Genomic DNA, 27,282 nt, shown 5'->3' on the forward strand with positions numbered 1-27,282 from the left:
GTTCAGGTGCTGCAGCCACTAGGCACGTGGCATTGGTTAGACCTGCTGCCCGTCAGGTCAGAGCAGACATATGTTTCCCCAGCTTCTAAGCAGCAGCGGCAGACAGGCAAGGGGGGGGGACAGGCTGGGCAGAAGACCAGGAGGATCTCCCATACCACTGGAGACAAGGGGTGCTGAAAGTTGCTCGTAACTCCGCCACCAAATCCACTTCTCCTCCTCCTTCAGCCATTGAGTGTTAAAAAAACAAAGCTAGGTAAAAAAAAAAAAGAATCTACACCAAGCAAAACACAAAAAATGTCATGTCAATGTCATAACTTCTTACATATCTTTCAACTTGAACTGTTACTACTAACTACTAAGTTCTGCTAGCTAGCTTTAGCACGCTAGCCCACTGACCAATCACGGCTCACGTTATTGCTGAGCCGCACGTTAATGCTGACGTACTTGTAGATATCTCGGTAGCTCTGGCACGTCAAAGAATACGCCCAACATGGCAAACTAAAAATCTGATTGGTTGAAGACTATGACAATCAACAATATCGTCTCCATTTACTTTAATCTGCAAAGTCTACCTAGAGGGCATCGGTCCTCTCTTCTTACCCAGAGAAATAGAGGTGAAATCTGATTGGATAAAAGCTCTCCTTAAAACAAGCTGCACTGGAAGCAGCGCTACAGGCTGGAAGCAGAGTAACTGAGGAAGCCAGTAGCTGTGCAATGAGAAAATAAGCTAATCGGGAAAAAAATGATAATACATGTTGTGTATTTGTGAAAAATTATTTAATTATAAAATAGCTATCATTTTGTGATTCTGTTTAGGCCAGCAGAGAAGGCAGAGAAGGTATTGCCCAGAAATAAACCCGCCAAGTGTGAAGCAGATGAGTGGTTCTCCACATACAGTATATGAAGAACACACAGACAGAAAGATGGAGAGAGAATTCTTGCATCATAGTTAGTTTCCCATGAAAACCCCCATACATAAATTCTTAGTGTCAGGGTTAGGGTTAGGGTTACCTAATAACAGTTTTTGTTGTTGTGTTGTGCTACTTGCAGCACGTTTGGTTGTCTTTTCTCTACTTGCAGCTTCTAATGCTACGCCTGTGTTGCCATATTAGTGATTATGTTTTCTTAAGTTGCTTGTGTTTTGTCTATTAGGCGTAGGCCTACATATTTTGTTATCTTGCAGTGTTGAGCTCCCAGGGCCCCCATATTATTTTGACATTAGCTGATGCTTTCATAACAATGTACTATTTGCTTAACAGCAATTTCTTTCTAACAATTCAAATTTTTCTTATTACCTCAGACTATTTATCACTTTACCATGTTTTACAGTACTATCTAAAAATATGTTATGGGTCTATTTCGTTTTCTGCTAAATTATTAAAGACGGGTAGATGAACACCGTCCACGACGAGATGCTCCCAAACACTGACATATAACAAAGGAGTTGATCTTTCCATGAATGTCGCTTTTTGTTTTTGTTTTTTACAAACGACGCGGAATAATGAAATGTCCTCTTCACTTTACTGTCTCATTGGCATGGTAATCTAGGTTACACGTTTGGATAAAACATCAGCTCTCATATGACAGGGGTATTACATGTCCATTAGAAAAATATATTTATTCATTTCCGTCCCTGTAAGTCGGTTGTATTGTATTTCTGATACAATCCATTCCATCCAGAGACGCATAAGGCAATAAAATGCATGGTAGGGTTATAAAAGACAAAATAAAGGAATATACGACTGATAACATAATACGGACCCCCCCTCAGTATTCGGAATGTTGCAGTCCAAGGCGCGCTCAGCGATTTGGCGCTAGAGTGTCTCCGGTTTACTGTACACTCAACCAGCTGCTCTGACAGACACTTTACTCTTTCAGCGTTTGCCTGGGTTTTCAATACGTAACCCCATGACGTTAATGGGCAATCATGTCTGAAGAGGAAAATAAGGTTTCCGACGAACTTTTCAAAGATGTCAAATTCTACGTGGTAGGGGACATTGACCAAAAGGTGAGGCTCTGGACGTTAGCTTCTTGTAGCTAAGTTGGTAGCAGGCTAAGTTGCTAGTACCATTCAATCTAAATGAAGTGCTGCAGGAGAAGCTAACTACCTAGCTAACTGGCTAACATGCTACATGGAAAACAGTGAGCTTGATCTTTGGCTAGCATTAAAGTATTGTGACGAACCCTACATAATGCCTTGCAAACATGTGAAGCTGTATCCATGATAGTCTATTACACTGTGAGTAATATGTGCAGAAGCTAACTTACCTAGCACCTAAGGTTACACTTTTCATGTAGATGCTATGAGTTTTGTAGTTGCACAGATGGTAAGCTGCTAGCTTATTGCTTGCGTTTTAACGTTTTATGTCACGGGGTTTGCTAAACTGGTACTAAAGATGGCGTGTGTTAGTTTGCTTTTTCCTAAATCATAACAGCCGAACAACCTCAGTACAGTAGTGCGCTGTTCTAGGGGAGTGAAATACCTATGTGCACAGGATTATGCACGGGGTTATTCTGCATCAACCTGTGACTATTAACATCTTGCTCAATTGGGCGCCCCTTACTGCGCATGTGTCAATGCTGTTTCACTCGTTGGTGCTGGGTAGCTGTACTTCCTGCCAAATAGTGAACCCCAGTCGCACCTCTTTTTCACCGTGTTTATATACAAGCGAAAGTGATGTATGGACTGATGTTAGTTAGATACACCACCCTGTGAGCTTATTGCTCAAGTGAAATAAAGACGTGATATCATAACATTATAGTAGTTGTTTATAGAGACTTTTCACCTAAAACGTAAACTTATTGAACAGTCTGGCCAACATCTTATTTTGACTTCTTTGGGAACTATGGTTCAAATGTTAATAAATCATATCATATTCCGGTTGTGTAATGTAAGCACAATTCTTTCTTCTTCCTGTTTACATTTCAGTCCTAACACTGACTGTTTTAGATCGAAGATGGCACTGCATGTCTCTCTTCCTTCATGTCTTTTTGCTGAGGCCTCATGCATGGGTTTCGATGGATGCCTTGTTAAAATGAGACCCTTGCAAACAAATTCAGGGTTTGAGAAAGCTTTAATGAAAGAATGTCAAAATGTGTGAAACTTGCAGCAGTGGGTCTGTGACCAAGTAGCTGTTAGATGAGGGACAAAGTGCAGATGTATCTGATAGAAGTATCAGGGTTTGAACAGGACTTTTGATAAGTAGTTCGTTGAAACGCTGCAGCCGTTGAAATCTATTCATGTTTTCTTGAATTCTGTGGATATGAACGCGTTTGATAGACACATAGTCATTACTAACTAAATGATTTCTTTGCTTCATGGTTATCAGTCCCAGCAGCATGTCGTAATGCTGTGGAGATGGAAGACCACGCGGAGCCACAGCTCTGTCTTTTTGTATGAAGCAGCACTTGAACACATCCTGAATTTCTAGCTGTAATCTCATTTTGAATATCATAAGTATCGTGCTCCAAAACTTGTCTAATGACTTAATTTTCAAATATTCATATGAACTGAACTGTGTACGGTCGCTTTTAGACAACTACCATATTAGTGGTGTTGCATTGCTATCAGAGTAACTCCCAGAAGTGATTCAAGTATTTGTTGAGAACTTCCGTTCTTAGTCTCTCTACATTTTGAATGGTATGATCTTTGGCCAGAGCGTCAGGGTCATTGTCTCAGCTAGTCTGGACTGAAGTAGAATGTGGTTGAACCTTTGGCTGATGTTCCAGGTTGTGCAGCTGCTGAAGGCAGGAAAAGGGAAGGAGGTGTCCTACAATGCTTTGGCCACTCACATCATCGCAGAGGACGGGGACAACCCCGAGGTGGGCGAGTCAAGAGAGGTTTTTGACCTGCCTGTTGTCAAGGTAAGGGTTGTACCATTTCTTCCTTTTTTATTTTGGGCTGAAAGTGGTTCTGCTGCCGGTCAGCTTATCCCAGCATAAAGACCGTAAACAGAGGGATAACGGATGAGCATATTTTCCAACATGTCAACGTATTCCTTTAATGCATAAAGATAGAGCATGAGGGAGGCGACCATTTGGTTAGTTTCCTTATTGTTGATGATTAACCTCTGTCAAATAGTAACAGTGAGTTAAAGCCACTTTGAACAGGTGTAACTAAGAGAAAGAAGTAGAAACCAGACATTAACATATTTTTCTCCTCATGTTTTCCAGCCATCCTGGGTGATCCTCTCAGTCAGATGTGGAGACCTGTTACCGTATCCTTCCACCACAATGCCTCAAATGGGTGTAATTTAAAGACGTTTTGAAAAAACAATAACAGCGGATATGAGAGCTGACTATTAATGTTTAGAATTCCATAAGTAAAAAAAAAAAAAAAAAATGTTCTTAGGGATTCATTGGCCCAAAAAGATTATAGAATTTGTGGAACTAATTAAAACTTCACAATAAGAGCGTGATGTTCCTCTGTTTTTTTCCCTAACCATGCACTCCACAGAGTTACAGGATTCTCCCCAGAATCAGGACAGATATTCTTTGGTGTGACAGCTTGTCTTCCCAGGGTAAGTGTGTAGTGTGTGTAGTGTGTGTGTGTGTGTATGATTTGTTCTCTCCATGAACTTATCATGGCATTTGAGAGATATGCAGACAAAAGGGATTAGTTTAATTATTCTGCAATCAAGACTAGGCTTGTTTCTAAACAGAAAAAGAACGCTCGTGTTGCTTTACTCCTCTACTTAACTTTGGGAAGTATGTCCATGGGCTGGGCTGGTATTGTTTACTTGTAAAAGACAAAAACTAGTCCAGCATCTTCAGCTCATTATTGTGTGTGCGTGTGTGTTTGTACACAGCTTCCAGACGATCTCAACACTTTGTGGGCTTACATAACATTTTATGGAGGAGAATGTCAACTTAACCTCAACAAGAAGGTCACCCACTTAGTAGTGAAGGAACCAAAGGGGGTAAGTGCTTGCTCCGTGTGTGATATTTACCATTTTATAAGTTCAACTGCGCATGTTGTTGCTCAGAATCTTCATCATTATGTGCACTTCTAATTAAACTTTTATTTTATTTTTTTACCTTCAGGCCAAGTTTGAGTGTGCCCTGAAACACCTGGGCATCAAGATTGTCACCCCGGACTGGATAACAGATTCTGTCAAAGGTAATGTTAGTGCTGCTGTCGCTGAAGAATTTATGCATTCATTTTGCTTTAGGATTATTATCTGATGTGCTGACTGAGTTTACTATAAATATTAGTGCTGGGCAACGATTACAATTTTTAATCGCGATTAATCGCATGGATTTTTTTGCGATTAATCGCATTGTTATGGCAAAGTTCAATAATGAATTCAAAAGTAGTGTATTGTGCACTTTTATTTTAAAAGTACTGCTATATGAACAAAAGGTCAATAACATTTGGTTTGCAAACACTTTAAACAAATAAGGTTATTTTTAACAGCAGTATTCCCTTTACACAGTAGCAGTTCTATCTCTTCACTATCTGTGCTCAGTGTGTGACGTCATGTGAAACGTTCCACTGCTGTGCAACATGAACAACATGTTTCAGCACGTTTCATCACAATGTGTGTGTTGTGTCTTCATGGCAGTCAGAGCATGTGAAGCAGCTCTACTGTTCATCAATATAATGCTGTAATTGTTACCCAGCGATCAAAGAATAAAGACACTTTACGCACGGTTTAGGTGTATTTTCCCGTTAACTCACGAGATGCAGGTAGCATGTTTTATACTTAATGTGAATATAATTCATACTTTGTTGGCATCTTATTCTGAAAACCGGATGTTCATCTGACGAAACCGGATGTTGTCTCAGGTTAATCTTTCCGCTAACTTTCAAAGTCCTTCGCTCGCTCCCGATCTGTGCCGTTTGAATGCGTTTACCGTGAATTTCAGCGTATAGGTCACTAACATGTAAGTGTCTGCTGAGTTGACCACGGAGACCTGAGTGTCTGCTGACTTTACCGCAGCGATGTCCAGTAGTCTCCATTCCTCCACCGCTGCCAGTGAGCAACGGACTGTCAAAATAAAGTAAATAAATGTATTTTGTGCGAAATACAGCCACACTTTTGACCGTTTACCTTTCGGCATTTTCTCTGACATCTTCCTAGCTGCAGTAACACTCTCTGCCTGAACTGTTATTGGTGCACCGGGTGGGGCACTGTTGCAAATATATGGTTAACTATCAAAGTAATCACATAAACCATAGAACCATGGTGGCCGACGCGAATGGCGCTCTCTATGATCAGATACAAACTGTGACTTATTCCCTCTTTCCACCTTTTTACAGACAAAAGCAGGAAAGATGAAGTGCTCTATCACCCCAGACTCACGTATGTGGAGCCTGAGGAAGAGGAGGAGAGCGAAGCAGAGTCATATGACCAGCGCTCCCATTCAGATGGAAGCTACAGCCCCCGGCGATCCCGGCTGTCCAGCGGCGGCTCGTCCGGTGAGGAGTCCAGCCCCCGCAGAAGGCCAGGACCCAAAAAACTGAACTCTGTCTCCCCTTCATCTCCCCGCAAGCCTGAGCGCCGCAGCGAGCGCATGTTCGACGATTCCGACGACGACTCCTCCACAGAGAAGGAGGGCACCAACCTCAACTGGACGCCGGCCGAAGTCGTCACGCCGACGCCCCCTATTCCGACCGGCACAGCCAGACGGCGAGTTGGGCCGCCCGGCAGCAAAGACCCGGTTTCATCCGCAGGCAGTGGGCTGATTAACCTGTGTGCCACTGTGCCTCCTGTTCCTGGCAGTGGAGGAGCCATGCCTGCAGAGGCTCGCTCTGCTGCTGCTGCCATCAGTCACACAACACAGCAAGGTCAGTATGTCAGGAACGTTCAGAAACGGGTCCTCCTTGTCGCTTTTGGGCGAAATTCGCCGTTTTGAATCTAAATATGTCAGTAGTGGATTGTGTATTGGCGTTAAAGTTGAAGTTACGTTATGTACCGTTACAGGTCACACTTTCTGGGTTAAGGCTAACGTCCACTGCATGCAAAACTTTGTCGACTGTTAACATTCGTCATTATCGCAAATTTAGGAGGGGAAAAAACGTAACATGATGAAACATGGTTCAGTTCACGCGGTCACTCATTAACGTTAAACCGGAACACCGGCGCATCTGGTTGCAGGTTGTTGTTTTTTTAACTCAAAGTAGAATGAGGCGATTTCGTGGTCATAATAACTTTCATGACCACGAAACATGAGGCCCAGATACTGATGAGATGATGAGGTCAAAGAGCTTCAGGAAGAGGAGGCTGTTTGTGTAGCGCAGGGCTGAGATGTGAAGGAGCTGGGCCTGGATAAAGGGGGAGGTCAAAACAGATGTGAAGGGAGAGCAGTACAGCTTCCCGCTGTCACAGTGTTTTAAATACATTAATAAAGCAGGGTATGCTAAATGCAGCCTCTGCTCCAAGGAGATAAAGTACAGCAAAAAGGGCTCACGTGCCCTCTCATCACACTGCCAGACAGAAGTGCACAGGCAAAAGGTGTTCACTGTAATGACCACAGTCAGTGTACTTCCAGTCCCAACAGTCCCAAGTGCAATTGCTCCCAAGGGCCCTGAAGTAATGAGAGAGAGGGTTAAGGTGTCTGTACCTTCATTTCAGCGGGTTGCTAATGCAGAGGTGTGTATAGATTGGAAGCTTGCAGTTAAAGCACAGCTATTATTTTACTCTTGTTAATAAGCTACCTCAACCAGAGTAGATTATCATTTTCATTTAAATAATTGAACTGGATTGAATGCATATTAATTGCAAATAGATGATAGGCCACAATTCTAACAGCTGTACAGTAACAGTGGAAGTCCATTAATATTAAGCCATACAGGGTTCAATGAAAACGTATACAATGGTTCTCGATACTCTTGCTAGCTTTCTTTTTATATGATTAAAACTTTTGAAAATAAGGCCTCGGTCTCAATGGATTTTGTCTAAATAAAGGTTAATAATAACAATAATAATATTGATGGGGAAAAAAAGCTAACTAGCCAGCTTTTCAACTAGAGCAGAAATACTGATTACTAACTGAAGAATACATTTGTTTTTTGCTTAAAGTAAATGTCTTATCACTTAATTTTCTTTTCACACTACACCCGAATGCTACATTTTAAAGCTCATAAAATGCCCCTGCACCCCCCGACAGGGTTTCAGGTTCGGGTGCTTGTCTCCTTTTTCCCCTCTTATGAGTTTGCAGGTATGTGAGTCAGACTATGCTCTCAGGTTTGAGGTGTGTCAGATTGTGTGATGAATATATGTTGAGTCGCTGCGCTTCAGTGGAAATGTCATTCATCTGAACCACTCATTTTTTTTAAAATACAGCAAAAAGTAAGCGTTGGCCATTTTTAAATATACATGATTCAAAAGTGTCAGCCAGTGTGGTCTGAGCCAGTCCACGTCCTATCCTGATTAGCTAGTTTGTAGCAGTGACAATTTGGGGCTAGATTTGGACCCAGTCCAGTGTGTCCCCTAGGTTTACAGCTTTGGGGGGGGCTACTCGCAAGAGAGCAACTGTTGCCAGGCTGGGTAAAAACCGGAGACTGGACCGTAGCTGCTTGGCGGGGGGAGGGGCTGTTGCGACTGTTGCATCTTCACCACATCCGCTGGTGGGAGTGTGCTCACCTGTGTGTGCGCGCACATGTCTGTGTGTGTGTGAGCGGATCGGGGCTGCCCCCCTAATATAATGGTAGGGGAAACACTGCAGTCTGTCTTTGGTTTCCAAAACTCTGTCAGTGAGATGGACGTGTCTCACGGTGGCATGTAGGATCACCATTTGGGTTGACGACAAATATTTCCACGTTTTTTTTTCAAGATTGAGTTATGTTGGGGCCATCCCCAAATCATACAATGTACAGCTGACTCCGGTAGAGAATATCCGTGGTCGGTACGGATCGCCCCTCAAGGTTCGGCACGCATCTGAACCGCGGATTAATCACACAGTTTAACGTTGAAATTGACGGGAGGAACGTTAGCAGCACCACTAATGATTAACGAACAAAGGTTATGTCCACTTATATTAAGCTGCATTCAGGCTCTGTTCAGTGAACATGACTATTGGGCGAAGGTTAATTATATCGTTATCATGATGTGTTCACATGTAATCTCGTTTTGATGGAACATTTTAATATATACAGTTGTTTTGAAGGAGATGTTTTTACAGCAACATAAATAGATTTGTGGGCCTGTATAGGATAGTTGAGTGTTAGGGTGGAACATATTACACCTTTATCATTCATATTGGGAGATGAAAATGTATGACCGTATACATTTCTACCAAATCAGACGTCTAATCAGTCAGAAGAACTGAAAACTCCAGTTTTGGTGTTCAGAGGCTTTAATGAATATCGACAATAACTGATGTTCTGAAAAATATCCCCACGTAGACTAAGTTACACTATCCGTATTTAGAGGACCATCGGAGCAGCATCAGAAAGACTTAATAACAACAACATAAGGCAACTGTTTCCCCTACCCACCCCTACTGTACACATGTGTAATGTTGTGAGGTGTACAACTAAACAGAAATGATACTGTAAAAGTATAGATCAGTTATGGCTCAGATCATTTAGAAAAGATGAGTACTTGGTGAGAGTGTTTGCATCAGTCCGTTAAGGGGAAGCGTGAGGCGTCACACCCTGAGCCCCTGTCCTGACACAGATGAGACTGGTTGTACTGGGAGACGGCAGCTGGCAAGAAAGGCCTCCTGTAGCGGTCTCTTAATGAAAGTCCCCCGCTGTTTCACCAGGAGGTGGTTAAAAGGATGTGATGTATTTTCCATGATGCAACAACAGTTTGTGCATCATCCTCAACTCCCACCAGAACAGAGCCGGTCCTTCTGATCGGTTTGTTCAGTCTGTTTTGGTCCTCAGCTCTGATGCCACTGCTCAAGCACATTGCAGCAAAAAAAGTTTCTACTTGCAAAAAGTGATCTGCAACATCTTGTTGCAGACATTAAAGGACCTGAGTTTCCTCAGGAAGTAGAGTCTGTTCCATCCTTTTTATATTACCAGCCTCAGTCTGTTGTCACGGTAAACTCCTAGGTACTTGTACTTGTCCGCTTCCACCTCCTCACCCACCCAGAATGTTAAGTGGATCAACAGCGGTCCTTGTTCTCCTGAACTTTGTTCCATTTTTCTAACACAGTATCCTGTTAATGAAGGTTTCACCTTTTTCTGATTTTTTAGGTGCATCCGTTCCAGAGGGCATCCCTGGGTGGAGCCCGGCTGCTAGAACCCTCCGCAACATCACCAACAACTCTGACCTGCCGCCGACCAATCGACCTGCCAACGTAGCACATGTAAGAAACCCAATGGTTCTCCCCACACATTTAGAACAGCAGTGCTCTGTAGGAGATACTAGTACTCTTATCTTATCAATACTCTTATCGGTTACTTTTGATTATTTTGTGAGGACAAAATAGACAATTAAAAAATAATCAACATTACTTTATTATTCATATGTAAACAAATTGTTTTTCTTCAACGGCAACTGCCGCATTTATCTTTAAATAACTCACTATTGTTATTGTCATAAACTATTATTCAAAATAACTTGTGTTATTTTGAAGCTGCTAGTCTGTCTTGTAATAAGTTATAAGTTATAATTAGTGCTGGGCAACGATTAACATTTTTAATCGCGTTTAATCACATGATTTTCTGCGATTAATTAAAAATTCAATAATGAACTCAAACGTAGTGTATTGCACACTTTTATTTTACACTTTACACTAGCAGTTATATTTCTTGCACTATCTGTGCTCAGTGTGCTGACTTTATGTGAAACGTTCCACTGCTGAGCAACATGAATAAAATGTTTCAGCACGTTTCAGCAAAATGTCTGTCTTCTGTCTTCATGACAGTCAGAGCATGTGAACGCAGCTCTACTGTTCATCACTATAATGCTGTAACTCCGAGGTGATGATGGTTACCCAGCATGTCCAGTAGTCTCCAGTGAGAGCAACAGCTGATGCACATTGTAACGCCGTCGCTTTTGTAGTCCTCTCCTTTAATACAACTCGTGTGTTCTTCTTGTGACGGTGCATCTTAAGGGAGGCTCATACGTGTCGTCATTCGTTGCGATCCTAAAGGTGCGTTCACACCAAATGCGACTCGAACGCACCTTGAGAACGTTCCCCAGACCTTCCACAATACTAATCAGCTGCAGTGTGTAGCTATCCACTTCGCTGTGGCATTTGTTAGCTTGTCTTGCATTTGTTTATCTATATTTCTTCCACACGCTGCAGCCAACGTAGTCTGCCGAAGCCTCCCTCCACTGTTTGTTTGGGTGATTTGCTGGCAACGCATTTTGTGTGTGTGTGTGTGTGTGTGTGTGTGTGTGTGTGTGTGTGTGTGTGTGTGTGTGTGTGTGTGTGTGTGTGTGTGTGTGTGTGTGTGTGTGTGTGTGTGTGTGTGTGTGTGTGTCTCTCAGAGTAAAAGCACAAAGAGACAGAGAGAGGAGGTTTACAATGCTGCTTTTTTCCACATAGCTCTCACTTCGTAACTTACAAAGTACCTATAGCAGAAGCATTATCTTTTGACCTTATCAATACTCTAGGCAGTTCCCATTTAGAACTGGGTATCGGGGGGGGGGGGGCATCCCTAGTGCTCTGACTGAGTTCTCCCTACCTGCTGTCACTGAGGATACGACCTGAGGAAGAGCAGGGCCACATTTCATGACTAATATTATTCAAGTATTACAATATGGACACTGATATCATGTACATCAGTGCCTGCTCTACGTGTTCACTTCTTTATCTTTGTCCTCTGTTGCAGATCATCCAGAATCTGACAGCAAATCAGACAAAGCCATTGGAGCAGCAGACCAATCAGAGCCATGCTCCGACCCCGAACAGTACCAACCCTCTTCTGTTCAATCAGGCCAAACTGGCTGGCCAGCCCCTCACAACAGAGCAGCAGCAGCAACAGTTATTGCAACAGCAACAGTCACACCAGGCTGCCCAGCAACAGCATCAACAGTTACCGCAGCAACCGCCGCATCCCATGATGCACCTCCAGCAGCAGCAGCAGCAGCATCAGATGATGCAGCTACATCACCAACAACAACAACAACAGTCACAGGTCGCACAGCAACAAGGGTTTGCACAGTTGCCCCAACAGCAACAACAGTTTCTGCAGCAACAGCAGCAAATGCACCAACAGCAGATCTTTTCGCAGCAGCAACAGCAGCAGCAACAGCAGCAACAACATGCCTTCCCCCAGCAGCAGCAGCAGCAGCTACGGCCCCAGCAGCTCTTGCGACCTGGTTTACAGCAGCTGCAGCAGCAACAGGCACTGCAACAACAGCTCCAGCAGTTTCAACAGCAGCAACGCATGCAGATGTTACAGCAACAGCAGCAACAGCAGAATCAACAGCAGTTGCACCAACAGCATCTACAACAGCAGCAGCAACAGCATTTCCTACAGCAGCAGCAACACATGCAGCAGATGCAGCAGCAGCAGCACCTGCAGAATCAGCAGCAGCAGGTTTTACAGCATCAGAACCAGCAGGCCCTGCAGCAGCAGCATCAGCAGCAGCAGACAACGCTGCAGCCTCAGCTCCAGCAGCCTCCTCACGTCTCACAGCTTTTTGGACACGAGCCAGGACAAGAAAGTAAGTACGCCCACAGTTGAAGTGGAGGGTGATTATGGTCCAGACCGTTCTGTTATATATATACAGCAGTGGCGGGCTGTGCATTTTATACCTGGGTCTTCTGTGCTGTCCTACTACAGTTGAATAACCTAATAACCTCATTATGATGCATCAATCCAGCAAACCTGCATCAGATCTACGCATTCCACCACACAAGAGCACAAGCCATTCAAATACTATTCATAAAAACGACACGATAGACAAATGAACAGTAGTAACGTTACTATGCAAAAAAACTGACGCAGTTTGTGACTTACCGAAACTTAAAGAGTTTAATCCCAGTACATCGTTTCACTTCCAGTAAGAAGTCCTTCTCGATTCATGGAGCCAGTGATGACAGTCGATCCTCCGTTGTATTTCGCCGGTCTGCTGCGGCAGGTTCGCAGCGGGGCCGGGAGCCCACCGGCCAGCGCTGACCGCACGTCGGGCCGCGGTTGTAGAGATGTTTCCCTGTGAAAGTGGTTGTTGAGTTGTAGATCCACTCGAGTCTCTCCAAAAGTTTTCAAATGCTATGGTGTCCTCAGGTTAGCGTAGCATAGCTCCAAACCCAGCTATAAAATGTGCAATGCTTCTCCGACACTGTCAGCAAGAAATACTGTTCATACAAATCCTCTTCCTGCTGAGTCAGGGCTGCCAGCTGTGGCGTTGACTGACCATTTCTTACGATGTCCAGCTTTTCCTGAAATGTCTTTCTTGAGAAAGACGTTGTCAGTAACTCCGCCACTAAATCCGTTTCTCCTCCTTATCCAGCTGTTGAGTGCTAAAAAAACAAAGCTAGGTAAAAAAATAAATAAACTCCTCCAACTAAGCTCTGCAGGCAAGTTAAGTTTTGTTTTCAATAGTCACGTGCTCGCCCACTGACCAATCACAGCACACACTGCACCTCACTCCTGCAAAGTGAGCTGGAGAAATGCTGACGTAGTTGTAGGCCTGCAGGCCGCTCTGGCGCGTCTAAGAATCTTAAACGAAAGATCTGATTGGTTGAAGACTATGCCAATCAACAATATCATTCACTTAAACTGCACATGGAGGCACTGGTGAGTCTGCAGGCCTGGGGCCTCTCTTCTACCTAGAGACACAGAGGTGAAATCTGATTGGATAAAAGCTCTACTTAAAACAAGCTGCACTGGAAGCAGAGCAACTGAGGAACACAGTAGCTGTGCAATGAGAAAATAAGATAATGGGAAAAATATTTTTATAAATTATAATACATGTAGTGTATTTAAGAAAAATCATTGAATTATAAAATAGCTATAACTTTGTGATTCTGTTTAGGCCAGCAGAAAAGGCTTTGCAGGCCCTGACGGCCCACCACTGATATACAGTATATACATACAGTATATATATGTTGTTGTTGTTGTTGTTGTGGCTTGTGATCCATTCCACCACTACTCTCTCTATATATATATATATATATATATATATATATATATATATATATATATATATATATATCGATCGGCCGGGTAGGTTATGTTTTGAGACTTAACCACCATGGAGAAATCTTTGGAAAGGCTCTTCAATTTGGTTTGAAGACTGCATTTCACATAGGGCCAAAATTAAGAGTAAAAGATGAATCTTTAAGTGTAATGACCTTAATGTGGAGTCTCTCCATAGACCCCCATTTGATAACAAGAACATGAGAAGATTGTGTTACAATTCTCTCTACGTTGGATAGTAAAACTGGTTCAAAATTCAGCTCCAAGTGCAAGTCCATAAAAAAGGTGGTGTGAGGGTTTAATCGAACCTGCAGATTCACTTTCTCTTCTAATTCTCAGTTCCACAGGACGGCTTCCTGCTCGGCTGTGTGTTTGCTATTGCTGACTACCCAGAGCAGATGGCTGACAAACAACTCCTGGCCACATGGAAGAGGGTGAGACAATCACTCAGTCACACAAAGAAGTCGTCTACATGTAGAACTGTGTGGGAGAAACGACCAGTAGCTTATGTTATGGGTTGTTCCGTTAATGATGAAACACATCAGTCATTGGAACGTAGATAAACACATGTTAGAAAACGACACAGAAATAATGCAGCGCAGCAAAGATGGAATCGGTAGAAGATGTTGTGAATCAGGTTATGTTTCCTAAACCCCTCTCTCAGGTCATCCAGGCTTGTGGAGGTGCTGTTGACCCCACCCTGACCAGCCGCTGCACACACCTGCTGTGTGAGAGTCAAGTCAGCAACATGTATGTACAGGTAAGAATGTGTGCTATCAGAACATACACAGCTCTCCAAGTAGTCACCACTACAAAACATGTTAACACTGCAAACTCTCAGAAATCAGAATTATAAATGAGGTTAGCACCAAGTTTAAAAAAGAAAAACAGCACTACAAAAAGTGAAGAATCATAAATATAAAAAAGAAATCTACAATTGAAATTGTATATAATATAGTAGAATCCACAACCATCTCCACTGTCTTTAGAGCGTTGAGATCTTAAGTCGGCTGCAGGTCACCAGATGGTTAATCTCCCACCTGTAGACGGACTCACCCCCTCCAGAGATGAGTGTTAGAAGCTTGACAGATGGATGACTGGAGGTGCAGCTGTTTATGTACAGAGACGAGAGTAAAATGGAAAGGGTGCAGCTTCACATGGAACCAGTGTGTCAGGCATCATAAGAGAAGGAGACAATATAGAAGATAAAGAGGTGACAAACTAAACATGTTGACAGGAGAAGGGACTGAGTATCTGAAAGTTGAATTTATATCTTAAGGGAATGGATGATTCTCTACTCGCAGCTGGAAAGTTTGAATCATTTTGCCCAAAAAACATCCCATCTTTGTCATATTTGTTGGTGTTTGTGGTGTTTTCTCTGCCAGGCACTCAGAGAGGGGAAGCGCTGTGTAACAGCCCACTGGCTCAACACTATACTGAAGAGGAGGAGGATGGTTCCTCCTCATCGGACATTACATCTACCTTTCGCCTTCCCCCCTGGAGCCAAACCCTGCTCTCAACACGTAAGTCCAACTCCCACAAAGATCTACTTTGTTTCACTCGGTCATCTTTGCTACCAGCCTGAACTCTGTTGGTGAACTCAATAAAGGCACTGACTGTGAAAATCCACTTTTCTTTCGATACAAAGGAGATCTCCCACTTCCCATCTTATTTAACCTGGTAAAAGAATGAATGAGAATGAGATTTCAAGAAGTCTCCTCCGTCTTTGAATTTCCAGGAATGCCTTCACAGGGAGGTAACTAACCAGAAACCCGAACCACTTCAATTTTACTGTGATATCTGAAAGGAACGTAATCCTTAATAAGATTTGCTCCTGAGAAAGAATCAAGGATATGTCAACTCCATGTTTTTAGCCAGTGATGGGGCTCTACCTCAGTGTAGGCTGGATCTCCCAGGTTGATGGAGCCAGCAAAACTACATCACTAGCAAAGAGCAGACGTCTCCAAACTGGACACACTCCAGTCTCACACTTTGAGGTTCTGTCCAATAGGGGTGGAGGAGAAAAAAAAATAGATTCTTAGATGCATTACGATTCTCTCTTGAACGATTATGACTCGATGCAGAAAACACAATAATCAGAAATGTAAAACTCAATTCTCAACGTTATGATCGCCTGTAACAATTCTGTGACGCCGGGGTTCCTTACCGTTGCCACTGAATGCAACAGCCGTAATACACGTGCGTCTTGTTTACGTTCTTAACTAAATACTAGCGGTGTCTTGGTGAGGGCGGCTGAGCTTGAGCAGCCTAATGTGGAGACAATCTGATTGGCAACGGAAATCATGTATAGAAACATTTGAATGCATTAAGATGAATCGATAATCGTTTATAATGGCATCGTAGCCCTCTGAATCAGAATCGAATGGTGAGGTCACTAGAGATTCCCACCCCTACTGTCCAACAGCCTCAGAGGAGCCCAACACTTGCTCACAATGTTCGGTGTCTTAATCTTGTTTCCGACTTGTGCTTGCATCTCTGAACTCGAACCCTTTCTCTGTCGCTCATAGATCATATCGGTGACAGGCTTTGTGGATGCTGACAGAGATGACCTGAAGTTGATGGCTTACCTGGCTGGTGCCAGATACACCGGATATCTGTGTCGCAGCAACACTGTCCTCATCTGTAAAGAGTAAGATTCAGGGGGGATGGATGATCCTATTTGTAGCTCTTGTAGCAGAAGATCGACACCTGGGTGGGATCAAATTCAGTTCTCTGGGATACTCCATGCAATGTGATGTACTGACTAACACGAGTGCTGGAGTGTTCTCCAGGAAGTCTTATTCAGCGAGGCCTCACATTGATAAGTGATAAATATTAGTATTTGTACCATCAGCTCTGAGGGTTTTCTGCCAACCAGCCATGTTGGCCTGTGAAGGACCAGCTGCAGTGCTGATATGGCCCTCTTGCTGATCTCTCTTCAGACCCAGTGGGCTTAAATATGAGAAGGCCAAGGAGTGGAAGATCCCATGTGTGAATGCCCAGTGGCTGTGTGATATACTGCTGGGGAACTTCGAAGCACTGCGACAGATTCAGCACAGCAGATACTCTATCTACACACACCCTGAACCTCTGGTGCCTAACCCACAGCTGGTCCAGAACCTGCTGGGTATGTACAGTTTAATTTGCCTTCATCAAAACAGTCATTTTATGTTGAATATTGAGTAATGAAAAGGCCCCAAGCCTGATATTGTATCTGAAGAACATTAGTCTTTGTAATTGCCAAATGTTTTATGCCTTCTATTTTTCTCTGTAGCTGCTTGGAGAACGCCAATCAAAGTATCTTCTGAAGCTTTGGCGGTGAGTTTGTTAACTCACTGTTTCATGAGATGAATGCCAGTCAGCTCATTCTGTTTAAGTTGTTAAAGTAGTTTCTGTACCAACGTAAAGACAGTGTTTCCTGTACTGTTGCTAACGGCCCTCCTGGCCCCCTGATAGATGATTACGATTTTATTTACCTAATTTTAAGAGTTTTTGCTGCGTTTTCCTCTCCTCTTCTCTGTGTTTCACTGAGGACGGTCTAGCACCGCATTCCAGACAGCATCTGTATATAAAAATGATCCCGATTTCATGGAATGCTTTTTAGGGCCAACATTTAAAATTGGGACTACGTTGAGGGCCAAATAGGGTCAACATTTAATAAACAGGATATTGGAGAAAGTGTAAAAAGAAATAGGTTACATTCTTTTATGCATATCAGAATCAGAACCGTTTATTGCCAAGGAAGTTTGCACCAACAAGGAATTTGTCGTGGTGGGTGGTGCGTAACATTTAACAATAAAGAAAAACATTAAACAATCAACAACAGTCAACACAGTGCAGAAAATAGAATCATATTGAAATTTACAATAAAATATATAATAAAGTGTGCAACAAAACAGATACAGTACTGTAAAACAAGTGAATGTAAGTGAAATGTTAAAAGTGTTGAGTGTGTTTAAATAAAGAACCCGGGATGTGAAGGGGAGTGACCAGAAGGACTTTCCTGGGGTTGACAGAGTCAGTGGGGGACCCGGGCTCTGTTAATGAGCCCGACTGCAGACGGGAAGAAGCTGTTCATATGGCGTGAGGTCTTGGTGCTGATGGACCTCAGCCTCCTGCCAGATGGAAGGGGCATGAACAGTTTGTGTCCAGGGTGAGAGGGGTCGGCTACAATCTTCCTAGCTCGCTTCAGGGCCCTTGAAGAGAACAAGACCTGGAGGGATGGCAGATTGCAGCCAACCACCCTCTCAGCAGAGCGAACGATGCGCTGCAGCCTGGCCTTGTCCTTGGCTGTGGTTGCAGCGTACCAGACCGTGGTGGAGGAGCAGAGGATGGACTCGATGATGGCTGTGTAGAAGTGCACCATCATCGTCTTAGGCAGGTTGAATTTCTTCAGCTGCCTCAGGAAGTACATCCTCTGCTGAGCCTTCTTGGTGATGGAGCTGATGTTCAGCTCCCACTTGAGGTCCTGGGTTATGATGGAGCTCAGGAAGCGGAAGGACTCCACAGAGTCGACGGGGGAGTCACACACAGTGATAGGGGCAGGTGGGGCTGCGTTCTTCCTGAAATCCACAACCATCTCCACTGTCTTTAGAGCATTGAGCTCTAGGTTGTTCAGGCCGCACCAGGTCACCAGATGGTCAATCTCCCACCTCTAGGCAGACTCATCTCCGCCAGAGATGAGTCCAATGAGATGGTGTCATCTGCAAACTTCAGGAGCTTGACGGACTGGTGACTGGAGGTGCAGCTGTTGGTATACAGGGAGAAGAGCAGAGGGGAAAGAACGCAGCCTTGGGGGGAACCGGTGCTGATGGTCCGGGAGGCTGAGACGTGTTTTCCCAGCTTCACGTGCTGCTTCCTGTCAGACTGGAAGTCTGTGATCCACTTGCAGGTGGAGTCGGGCCAGAGTCTTGGTACAGAGTCATGAGACCCTGCTGAGCTGGGGGGGCTGGTGGTCTGGGGCTGGTTGATGTGGCTGTGGGGGATGGAGTCAGGATTGTCCCATTGTCTTTCGAATCTGCAGTAGAACTCTTTCAGCTCGTCTGCCAGGCGGAGGTCATTCATGGAGTGGGGGGGGTTTTAGGCTGTCTGAGGCCTCTCCAGACAGAAGCAGAGTCACTTGCTGAGAGCTGGTGTTGCAATTTCTCAGAGTACAGTCGTTTAGTGTCTCTCACCGCCTTGCTAAACCTGTATTTTGCCTCTTTGTACAAGTCCTTGTTTGGCATATGTGCCAGAGCCAGATGTTTGGCTTTTTTTGGCTGCCAGTTCATTAATGTTTGGGGTTAAGTTCTGTGCTGTGGAAACCCTCAAGATGGAGTGAAGGTGTGCATCAGTGAGACGACTCCTGTGTGGGTTTTTGTTCATCTTCATCACAGAGAAAAGCTGCTCACACAGGTACATGTACGTGCATCCAAACATGCAGAGCATTTGAGCAGCATGTAGGCAGAGTTGAGGCATCGTTCCAGGGATGAAGCTTGGAAACTGTGCCGCGCCCACTGAGTCCTACTTTGCCTTCAGTGTGTCATCACACTGGAGGTCCATCAGCTCCATTTGGAAGTGCACAGGTGCTCTTTCCACGTCAACTGCAAACGGATCACTGAGCAGTTCAAATTTAAATTTCTGAGGCAAATCTCGGCAAAAAAACTCTGCCAAGTGCGCCCAGTCAGCAAAATGCGCAGTTGGGAACACAGCGGTGGAGACACGGTTTGGCAACACGGAAAGTGACCCAAGTTTCCTTGCTGCATCTGAGTGTCCCACAGGCGCAGCTTGGCTTGGAAAGCTCTGACTGCATCATACATGTCTGTGATCACACGTCCCTGAAGCTGGAGGTTTAGCGCAGTGAGATGCTTCGTTATGTCGCGCAAAAAGGCCAGCTCACATCGCCATTTTTCGTCCCGGAGCTCTGTGGTGTGGCGGGCCAGTTATGATATTTTCTCGAGGGCCGGATATAATTGTACCGAGGGCCGGACTTGGCCTGCGGGCCTTGAGTTTGACATGTCTGATGTATGCTGACAACTACATTTTTGATCCTTACGAGGCTTTTCATCTGGGTTAGAATGTTGTCCAGGGCCCAGTTCAGATTCTGCATTTTTCCTTTTCAAATATTTCTGTTTGTCTTGTCTCTGCAACCTCTCCTATCATTTAATTCTACCGTCTTAAATTAACACGGCCATTATTGCGCTACCTACTGCCACCCACTGGCATGGAAGAGTATTTATTACTTAGCCAGCCTCTACAGGACTGTCTCAGAAAATTAGAATATTGTGATAAAGTTCTTTATTTTGTGTAATGCAATTAAAAAAACAAAAATGTCATGCATTCTGGATTCATTACAAATCAACTGAAATATTGCAAGCCTTTTATTCTTTTAATATTGCTGATTATGGCTTACAGCTTAAGAAAACTCAAATATCCTATCTCTAAATATTAGAATATCATGAAAAAGTATACTAGTAGGGTATTCAACTAATCACTTGAATCGTCTAATTAACTCGAAACACCTGCAAGGGTTTCCTGAGCCTTGAAAAACACTCAGCTTGGTTCAGTAAACTAAATCACACGTATGGGGATTATCACAATATTCAAATTTTCTGAGACAGTCCTGTATATTGCAGATCAGATGCTCAACAATGGCAAATTATTTGCAGCAACTAAATAATGTTTTTTTGGACCGATTAAATGAAATTGGACATTTTCCCACGGCACACCTGACGATCTGTCACGGTACACTGGTGTGCCGCAGCACAGTGGTTGAAAATCACTGCGTTACACCACTAGTTCTGTCAGTACAGAACCAAACAGTGAATGATAGTCGCTGTGCTGCTTGTGTTTGTGTGGTGTTTAGAGTCTCCAGCTGTTCCAGAAGCAGAAGATAACTGACCAGCCTGCAAACAAGAAGGCCAGGTCAGTACAGCAGATCTGTGTACAGGCTATTTGTCACTATGAAACAACAAGTTAGATCCACATCGCCCTCTTACGATGATTTTGTGGGTAAAAGTACAATTGTGTGTGTGCAGACTGGAGGAGATCCAGTCCCCCAATAAGAAGCTTCCTCCGGAGTCTACTCCCCGAGTCATGTTTACAGGCTTTGAGCCCACACAAGTACAGCAGTACACAAAGGTAAAGTCAGCTCATCACTCACTCAAACACTACATGTTTCATTATATGTCTTTTTGTCACTTTTATCCGGCTCAGCATCAGACTTCTCAAAGCAATGTTAACAGGACAGTGACCAACCATCAGACAGGATTCTATTGTTACACTCACTTTGTCACCATCAAGTACTTTAATGAGGTCACTAGCTCTGTTTCTAAACATGAGTAAACATAATATGTTCCTCCTTACCATAAGCTTCTCCACTGTCTCCTGCTGCTCCGTGTTTGATGGTGTCTGTCCTAATCTCCTCCTCCCCTGCAGAGGTTACACGCTTTAGGTGGAGAAGTAGCAGACAACAGTCAGAAAGTCACTCACCTGGTGGCGAGTAAGGTGACTCGCACCATCAAGTTCCTCACTGCCATGTCTGTGGTCAAACACATCGTCAGCCCAGAGTGGCTGGAGGAGAGCTGGAGGAGCCAGAAGTTTGTGGGTATGTGTTGGTTTGTGTGTGTGTGTGTGTCTCCCTTTTTCCTAAAAAAAATAAATAAAATGTGTCCCACACAGCAGTGACCTAGCCTAATGACCGTGTGTGTGTGTGTTTTTTGCAGATGAGCAGAGCTACACTCTGAGGGATGCAGAGGCAGAGGTGTTGTTTGGCTTCAGTTTGGAGGAGTCACTAAAGAGAGCACACAGCGCACCGCTCTTCAAGGTTAGACGACAAGCTTCACACCCACACAAGTTCCCTCTGAAACCAGTTGGACTGGAGCTTTTACCTGATGGACAGAATGATTCGGGCAAAATGTGTTTTTCATTGAGATTGTTCTCGCTGGTTGAAGTACTGGAAAGACCTAACACAGTGGTGAAAATGTGTGACCGTGGATTGGTTCTGATGAATGTATTTTGTCTGTTTCATGTGATGGATGATGTAGGGGAAGTACTTCTATCTAACCCCAGGGATCTGCCCCAGCCTCAGCACCATGAAGCCCATCCTGGAGAGTGCTGGAGGGAAACTGCTGGCCAAACAACCCTCCTACAGAAAGCTCATGGAGCATAAACAGAACAAGGTCCTTCAAAATACCTGCAATACTTTAAAATGCATCCATCCACAGTCTGTCCTTGTTATGTCCTTAAAAACAGTGATTCTTCTTAGAAATGGTTAATATTAGGTTGGTAAAATTACAGTGAAAAGGTTTTAATGTTCCCTAAAATACCAAATTTATCCAAAGTCCTTACAGCCAATGAATGGAAGGTGATGTTATTCAGCATTTCACCTCTAGAGGTGTCAATACAATCTAAATTTGAAATCAGCCAAACTTCTAAAACTCTGAGAACAAAACACCATTGCTATCTTCTAATCTTCTCGTGTGCCGTCGTCCTGTAGTTTACATTAGCTATCTATGTGTTTGTGCCACCAACCGGGTCCGTCTGCGCTTTGATAGTTGTTTATTGGATTAAAACCAAAGTGGCAGAAACGAGAAAACGACTTGTATTTTCGTTTTTTCCTCCCCGACACCGGGAGACTACTTTGCAGGGAGAACAACTGGTTGTTCAGGGAGACAGACCTTCAGTTAGCAGCTGTAACAAGACAAATTTATCCAGAGCAAACCCCAGCACCTGGGGTCTGATCCCAGGGGTCAGCAGCCTTTCTGTTGCTTCCGTTACACAGGTTGGACCAGTGGTTCTCAAATGTGGGGCGCGTCCCTCTAGTGGGGCGCGGCGGTATTGCAGGTGGGGCGTGAGGGGAAATACAGAATTTTATACAATACAGCATTTTTGCCGTTTTGAATCAAAATATATCATGAATCGTGTAGATCCGTAGAGTTTTTTTATTTTTGGGGGGGGTGGTCAACTGGCCAGCCAGCGTTTCTCAGATTGGAGTGAGACGAGGAGAAAAGGTGATGTGGTGATCTTCACAATAAAACATCTATGATGTGACGTGTCAAGTCTTGGCCAATCAGCGTTAAGATGTCTACAGCGTCTTTCCCTCCGTTAAAGTTTAAGTTCCGTTATGTTCCGTTACAGTTCAGACTTGCTGGGTTAAGTTAATGTCCACTGCATACAGAACTCTGTGGACTGTTAACGTTCGTCATTATCACGATTTAGGAGGAAAAAACGTAGCCTGATGAAACATGCAGCCATGCAATTAAATAATTTAACTGGATTGAATTCATATTAATTGCAAATAGAAGATAGGCCACAATCCTAACCGCTGTACAGTAACAGTAGAAGTTAATATTAAGTCATATAGTAATGAAAACTAATCACTTTATTTGTACAGGCGATGGTTCTCGCTACTCTTGCTATCTTTGTTTTTATATGACAAACTTTTAAAGGTTAATAATAATAGAGCTGAAATACTGATTAATAACTGAATAATAAATTTGTTTTTTGCTTAAAGTAAATGTTTTATCACTTAATTTTCTTCTCAGAGTACACCAGAATGCTACATTTTAAAGCTCATATTTAAAATAAAATTCTAATTAGTATTGGGCAAAGGTAAATGACAACATTATGACGTGTTCAAATGTAATCTTCTAAAATATAGTTTTGGTGAGAAACTTCAATGAATCCAGATGTTTTCACAGCAATATGAATTAGATATTAGAGATGGAATTATGATTCGTTTAACTTCCTAACACTGGCATTAACTAAGCAGTTAATAATACATCATTACAATTACTAATGCCCTCCCAAAAATGTATAATCAAAGCAAACTTCTGCACTGTAACTTCTTCACATGCAGTTCATTTTTTTTTGTTTTAAACTAAATTCTGGCCTCATACACGATGCACTTTTTAAGCAACGATGATCATTTATTTTTACGTCAGGTTTCTCAATAGAACTAATACAATACTAAGCATTAGTACTAATAAAGACATTTAAAAAACAGCAGAGAGTAAAACTTATTTTATTAAATACATAATACATTTATTTACAAAGTACTAACTACATGTTGGATTTCTGTTGCAGAATCTTCCAGAGATCATCTTAATTTCCTGTGACAATGACCTCCACCTTTGTAGAGAATACTTCTTGAAAAACATTGGTAAGACAGACACACACACACACACAGACAGTCTTACTCCTGTCCTACGTTCTGAGTATTATCTACTTTTAGAAAGCAATTGTAAAATCACTTGATATTAGATATGTCCTAAATGGATCCGAAGAATCAGTATTGGGGCCGATCAAAATCTTCTACTGTACTCTATTGTGTTTCTTTACTGTACTCTAATGTGTACTCTATTGCATTTCTTCACTTTACTCTGTGTACTCTACTGCGTTTCTTTACTGTACTCTACTTCGTTTCTTTACTGTACTCTACTGCGTTTTTTAACTGTACTCTACTGCATTTCTTCACTTTACTCTACTATGTACTCTACTGCATTTCTTCACTGTACTCTGCTGTGTTTCTTCACTGTACTCTGCTGTGTTTCTTCACTGTACTCTGCTGTGTTTCTTTACTGTACTCTACTGTGTTTCTTCACTGTACTCTACTGTGTTTCTTCACTGTACTCTACTGTGTTTCTTTACTGTACTCTATTATGTACTCTACTGTGTTTCTTTACTGTACTCTATTGTGTACTCTACTGCGTTGCTTTACAGTACTCTACAGTGTTTTGTATATATCAGCCTGTTAGTATTGCATAAGTTCTTCTTTACAAAAGCCTACAGTGCAGCATTTCACTTGTTAATGCGTGAAAATGTGTTTGTACACATCGAGACATTTTTACAAAGAGCATTGAGAGAACTGTGTCTGTAATCCTGATGTTCTGTCAGAATATGTACTGATGTGTTTCTCATTCTGTCTCTGTTGTCCAGATGTCCACAACGCTGAGTTCATCCTGACAGGAGTTCTCACCCAGAAACTCGACTATGACTCATATCCTTTACAGCAATGACAGGTCAGGACAAAAGGCTTCTTTTAGGACAATAACTGCTCCTTTGGCATGATAGCAGATAGAGATACAGTTAGTAGAGCCATAGTTGTTCTAGCCTTCATTTTACACAGCTTCCACTACCGACTGTAGTACCTGCTGATCAAACATTAGTACGGAGTTGTATGTATGTTGTTTTTTTGCACAATAAATAATAATATAAGGATACGACACATATATATAATATGTTGGGAAGGAAAGGAGTTATCAACAAATATGAAAAACTAAATTATTGATGTTAATACAATTATTAATGTCAGTAAGATTATTAACAATTATTAATATTAACGGGGCACCACCCTGTGAACAGGGACCCATAACTAAACTATAAACTAAGTCTCATAATTAGTATTCACTCACAATGTCAATAGTCAAAGTACTATTCCACATTCAGAGTGAAAGTGAAGGTGTTGGATCTGTGGTCTGAGCATATATTATAGCTGGATATACACAGACCACATATCCAGCTATAATCACAATACATACACAAAGTAATCACAGACAGCTGCTCTTTAAAGTATAACAGAGTTTATTAAGTCCCAAAAATAATGATCTAGTCAACTAATATCTAAAACTAACAACAAATAATATACATCTATGAGCACGCTATCTAAAATCAACAAACAATCTGTAATGAGAGAGTGGGGAGAGGGTAGAGGCAAGAGAACAGTTCAGACAACGTATGATGTAATCTAAAACATGGCGACGTCAAGTGGGACTACACATTAGAACGAACTATCAAAATGGAGTTCGCACGTGACCACCCTCAAGACCACAAAATGGTGAATATAGAGGTCTCGTTATCTACAGGTGTCTGAAGCAGTTAACCCAACCCAGAGCTACATGTAGCTTAACGCTATATGTGTGTGGGTTAGTAAAAGAAGAGAGAAAAAATAAATCCTCCAAAACGGATCCTCACCACCGCCGTATATATACGGAGATTGCTATCTCATCACAGAAACGCGGCTGACGATCTTTGACTCGCCCAACCGCGGTTCTGACCTTTGATCCGATGAAACAACAAGCTACTGAACGGGGACTGAACTATCTCAAAACACGATTGCAGCAGTATGAAATACACTAATTTCTACACAACATTAATGATCTTGGGTCGTTAATCTTGGCGATTATTATGCATACACAACACCACGTTATAAAATGCAACTTAAGCAAAACACAAACAAGATAATAAACACAATGACCTAACTAAGCCCGGACACCCTAAGTAAGCCTTACGATGAGATGACTTTGTGGCCTACGGTGCTAATATTTAGTTCACCCCATTTAAATTAATGAGGGTAGACTGAATATCGGACATCCCAGCGTGTTGAGTAAAGATGCCCTTTAGACCCTTTAATTGGACTAAAAGTGAGTTTCCTTGACAGTCACACATATAAATTCACTTGATGGTGAAGCAATGATGACGCGAAGAGGAGAGTGGGGAGAAGGAGGAGCCCATCAGGAAGCCACCTGTGTACAGTCCAGCCACACTGACTTTTCTATGTTTTTATTTCTGTGCATAGATCTCGAGTCTCCATTTTGTAGCTTTTTATTACCTGTTTGAGAATAAATAAATGGATGTTATTTTTCTGAAATGAATGTTTAAATTATGGAGGATTTTAACCCTTTTACTGTTGATGAAATAGAATGTGTAAAGGCTTCAGCTCGTACACACTGCTTTTTTGGAATAAAAACTGTACATTGTTTGTGAAAAATGTCTGTGGCTCTCTCTCCAAAATGTTGTTTTTTGGGCTTTTTTTGGGGGGGCTTTTTAGTCCGTGACTTCCACCTGTGAAATAAGCCTCCGGTAAGAAACCTCAAGAATTGACCATGAACAGACGTTTTGGCAATCGATGACTGAGCTTTGCTCGTAGGTCAAACAATCAACAATTCAAGCTTAAAGAAAAGGTCACGTTTCAGGAAAGCTCCGTCTCAGCTTGTTCCTACTTTTGAGGGTTTGAAAGCTTTCTTGAAGGTATTCCTCCCAGGTTTAAGCAGATAATTCCTAATAGATTTAATTTAATTAACTGGTAATGAGGGTCTGGGGTAGTTACTGGTGAAGTTCTAATTGCTGGCTGTCAGACAGATAGCCTGGGGTCATGTGTGGTTGGGGGTGCAGGATGGGAGCGGGGGGGGGGGTGGGGGTGCAGCGTCGCCTGCAGTGCTGCCCTCAAAACTACAGCAGACTGAATTAGA

General features: G+C 42.8%; 1 protein-coding gene across 1 annotated transcript; it reads left to right on the top strand.

Annotated features, from left to right (window-relative positions):
- The first annotated feature begins 1,840 nt into the window (after window positions 1-1,840).
- paxip1 (PAX interacting (with transcription-activation domain) protein 1) lies at window positions 1,841-26,795 on the top strand. The gene is made up of 23 exons (XM_079173269.1): window positions 1,841-2,008; window positions 3,730-3,864; window positions 4,174-4,217; window positions 4,457-4,520; window positions 4,809-4,919; window positions 5,044-5,119; window positions 6,263-6,790; window positions 10,151-10,263; window positions 11,738-12,575; window positions 14,393-14,487; window positions 14,718-14,813; window positions 15,439-15,576; window positions 16,582-16,703; window positions 16,996-17,180; window positions 17,328-17,371; window positions 20,898-20,956; window positions 21,070-21,172; window positions 21,470-21,638; window positions 21,757-21,857; window positions 22,078-22,212; window positions 24,119-24,194; window positions 24,971-25,030; window positions 26,477-26,795. The coding sequence occupies exons 1-23, from the start codon at window positions 1,928-1,930 to the stop codon at window positions 26,491-26,493; spliced, it is 3,390 nt and encodes a 1,129-aa protein (XP_079029395.1). The 5' UTR covers window positions 1,841-1,927; the 3' UTR covers window positions 26,494-26,795.
- The last annotated feature ends 487 nt before the right edge of the window (window positions 26,796-27,282 follow it).

The sequence above is a fragment of the Pholis gunnellus genome (assembly GCF_910591455.1).
Source record: "Pholis gunnellus genome assembly, chromosome: 14".
Classification (NCBI taxonomy): domain Eukaryota; kingdom Metazoa; phylum Chordata; class Actinopteri; order Perciformes; family Pholidae; genus Pholis; species Pholis gunnellus.